The sequence below is a fragment of the Pocillopora verrucosa genome, chromosome 7, assembly GCF_036669915.1.
Source record: "Pocillopora verrucosa isolate sample1 chromosome 7, ASM3666991v2, whole genome shotgun sequence".
NCBI classification, from domain to species: Eukaryota; Metazoa; Cnidaria; class Anthozoa; order Scleractinia; family Pocilloporidae; genus Pocillopora; species Pocillopora verrucosa.
Window position 1 is genome coordinate 6,924,518 of NC_089318.1, and position 3,475 is coordinate 6,927,992.

Below are 3,475 nucleotides of genomic sequence, written 5' to 3' on the forward strand. Positions count from 1 at the left end.
TTTCTCTACGATACGTGACCAGCAATAAACGTGACACTGGCATGGTCGAAAGTCTTGTAAGATTCGCTATCCTGCCATTCTTGCGGGTTAATCAACCTCGTTCCTTGGGTATTGTTTCTTTATCCCATGAGGGAGAGAGAAGGCGAGTGTTTACAAAATGAGTAGTGATCGAAGATCGAACATTTGAAATCTCTTCTTCCTTTTCCATTAAGCCAGAATAAAAATATTTGAAAGAATAACGGAAAGTCGAGATTTAACGACTCTTTCGAAAATTTGATACCTTTGTTGACATCGAGAACTGTTCACCCACTAGATAAAATTTCCACTTCTACTTGATCACGAAAATTAGCCCTATACTTATGGTCACTAAAAAAATTACTAAAAGTATAGTCAACGAGGATGTAAATATTAAAGGATGGATGGTTTCAGTCTTGCAATGTAAATAGGAAAATTTTTGCTGCAGTAAAACTTACAAAGAAACAAAGATTTATATTCTCTCTAGGGTGGCCAATTCATATTATTAAAATACTTGATTAAAGCAAATTATCTCCAACTCCCCCCCCCCCACTAAGTATCTATAACTTGTTTAATCTATTCTTTACTTAGTCTTTTTCTTGACCCTGAAAAACTTGCATGGCATTATATTTTAAGTCAGAAGTTTCATTTCTGAGAAATTCAATTTTGGAATCTGGCTGAGGTATTGTCTAAAGACAAAGGATGTCATGTGACAAAGTGCTGTTGAAAGCCCTTTAGCAGAAAGTGAAGGTATCTTATTGAAAAGTGAAGACATTGCATTGAAAAACATTGTTCACAATCTATACTTAAAATAATCTCTTTTGGAAGAAATGGTATGGTTGAATTGTTCAGAAGCTCACAACATATCCTAAAATAATATTATAGTGAAGGGATGGTGTGGTTTGAAGTGTTGGAAAATAGAAAAACTGCTCACAATCTGAAGCTCTACGTGACAGCATAGTTTGAATGAGATAATAAATAAAAATAGCACAGACCTTGTCATACTTGATAAATTTATTGTGTTTAACAGTAACAAAGGTTCATTGTCATGAGCTAACTCAAAACTGACAGTGTTTGCTTTAACAAAGACCAAAAAACTTCCCATTACTTGATGAAATTCACAGTTTGAAGGTGCAGTATAGCTTAACAGCCCTTTTTGATTGTTATCCAAAAAGACAAGACCATCTTGCCTGAAAACCATAGAGAAGCGTCTTTAATTACAATGTGGAACATGATTGAGAGGAGGTGGTTTTTTTTAAACACTCAACAAGCAAAATCAGACCAAGTGCATAACAGAGCAAATGCCAAGCTGTATATCAATATATCAACTTCACAGATCAATGGTTTTTACCATGAAGTACCTCAGCATATAAGATCAGCTTTTGTTTTTTTTTTAGATATGATGTATTCCAGCATCTCTCTCTGAGGCAAATTTCCAAGACAAAAATATCGTTCATACCTCTCATCATAGCTGAAAATAATAAATAATTATAAAGTTATGAAAATGAAATAAGTACAAATAATACAGAAAATAAAATATATTGAATGTAAATTACATTTTCATGTTATGATTATGAGGAAAAGCTCTAATTAAAACCTTGGTTAACCCTTTAACTCCCAGAAGTGATTAACATGAAACTTCTCCCTATAATATCCATACATTCTCCAGCAAACAGGTAATGAGATTATTCAAACTTATCAGGTATAGGTAGAAGCTGCTATCTTGATCTCACACCAAGTTCCCATAACTAATTTACAAGGAAATGTGTAGTAGCTAGAGAGGAGAATTAACAATCAGATCTTGGGAGTTAAAGGGTTAAAGCAATGGGTAGTATCATTATTCTTGATTAATGGGCCTCAATAATTCTCTTTTTGCAAAGTCTGAGGAAAATATACAGAACTTTTTGAAAGAAATTAAAATCTTGTCTGTATCTCCACCAACCTAAGGCCATTGCTACCAAATGTTTCATAAACCCATTTGTGTCATTTTTTTGTCAAATTTGGTTGGTCCATTGGACAAAAAGTAACATAAGATAAAAGTGATAACTGATTAAGGGAACCTGAGTTTAAGATAAGTCTGAATGTACAGGCTTGATTGGTAGTTTTTTTTCTTGATAAGAAAATTTTCAACATAATATTTTGGTAAGAAATTCGGCATAAACATTTTCCATTGAAAATTTAGTCTCAATAATCTGCTTTGAAATAGAATAGAGAATTTGAATTTAAGTTACAGGCCAATCAATTCAAAGCTTCAACACCCCCCACCCTCCCTCAGATAACCCACTGGTATTTGATTTTATTTGAGGGGGCGTGAGGGATGGGCAGTGTTCTTCAAATTGATTGACCCATTATATTGCAACAATTGAAATTTTGCTGTTCAAAGAGTGCGCCAGTTTTTTTTTCTGTATTTACTTTTCCAGAAATGGGTAGGTTGGGTTATGGGAAACGAAACATTTCATAACCACAGGGTTTCTTATAATGCACAGTTAACAAACCTATCCGGGTAAAATGCTTTTGAAACCGTTTTTCAAAGTGTGATCTATCGTTTACTTGTTTCCGTCGTACGGTTACACATTTGAACTTTGAATCGAACAATAGTTTTTAACGGATTACTTATTTTAAAATCATGGACGCTGGAATAGATTGTAAATCATACATGTCATAAGAGATCAAACAGTCCCTGATAATCAACTCGAAGAAGGCAAAATAAAATTAAGCAAAGTCAATCAAAATAAACAATTCTTACTAGTTCATAACCATCTGATATTTGTAATGTAATTATTTGTTCAAAATAATAAATGCACTGCCAGTAAGAACATCAGACCAAAACTAGCTACAACTTACTTGGCAACCAAACACAAAAGACAAAACATCTTGTCGCAGTGTGCACACTCTCGCCTGCAATCGTCGCATGCGTTCCGTTCACAGAACGTACACTTCACACCGCGACCAGTCTTCGTTTGGCGACAACGATCACAGTTGACGGTTTCATTGCATATTCCTTCCTCAATTTCACCATTCTCGTATCGCTCCATTCCTTCTCGCAAAGCTTCAAGTGTTTTCGCTGAAAGTGTTTCAAAAGCAGAAATTATTTTTGATCGAAACCGATTTTAAAAAGCCATGTTAAAGTCGTTTGCACAATTTTAATTCAGTCAGGTACCTACCATAAACGTTTTCCATGTTGTTTGACTTCTCAAATTCAGTAGTGTTCACATGAGTCTTGAGCTGCATTGGACAGGATTGATCGAAAGGAAATTCCCTTTTGGACATCTTAAATTGCGATTTTTTTGTCTGTCACTCTTGCCTCAACGAAATATATGGCTAAGTGAAAAGGTCAACGGTATCGTTATTTGAAATAGAACGAATGATCAGCCTGCTTATTGGCTTGGTTTTCGCGCCAAATTTTACGCTCTCCATCTCCCGGATCTTGCGCACGACAACTAAGCGCGTTTCATTTGAA

At 34.8% G+C, this 3,475-nt stretch overlaps 1 protein-coding gene across 1 annotated transcript; it reads right to left on the minus strand.

Annotated features, from left to right (window-relative positions):
- Positions 1–1,020: 1,020 nt before the first annotated feature.
- Positions 1,021–3,362, minus strand: LOC131780505 (uncharacterized). The gene is made up of 4 exons (XM_059097108.2): positions 3,180–3,362; positions 2,860–3,079; positions 1,377–1,486; positions 1,021–1,205 (listed from the first exon to the last, which is right to left on the minus strand). Exons 1-3 carry the CDS (start codon positions 3,283–3,285, stop codon positions 1,378–1,380), a joined length of 435 nt encoding a protein of 144 aa, XP_058953091.2. The 5' UTR covers positions 3,286–3,362; the 3' UTR covers positions 1,021–1,205; position 1,377.
- Positions 3,363–3,475: the final 113 nt, after the last annotated feature.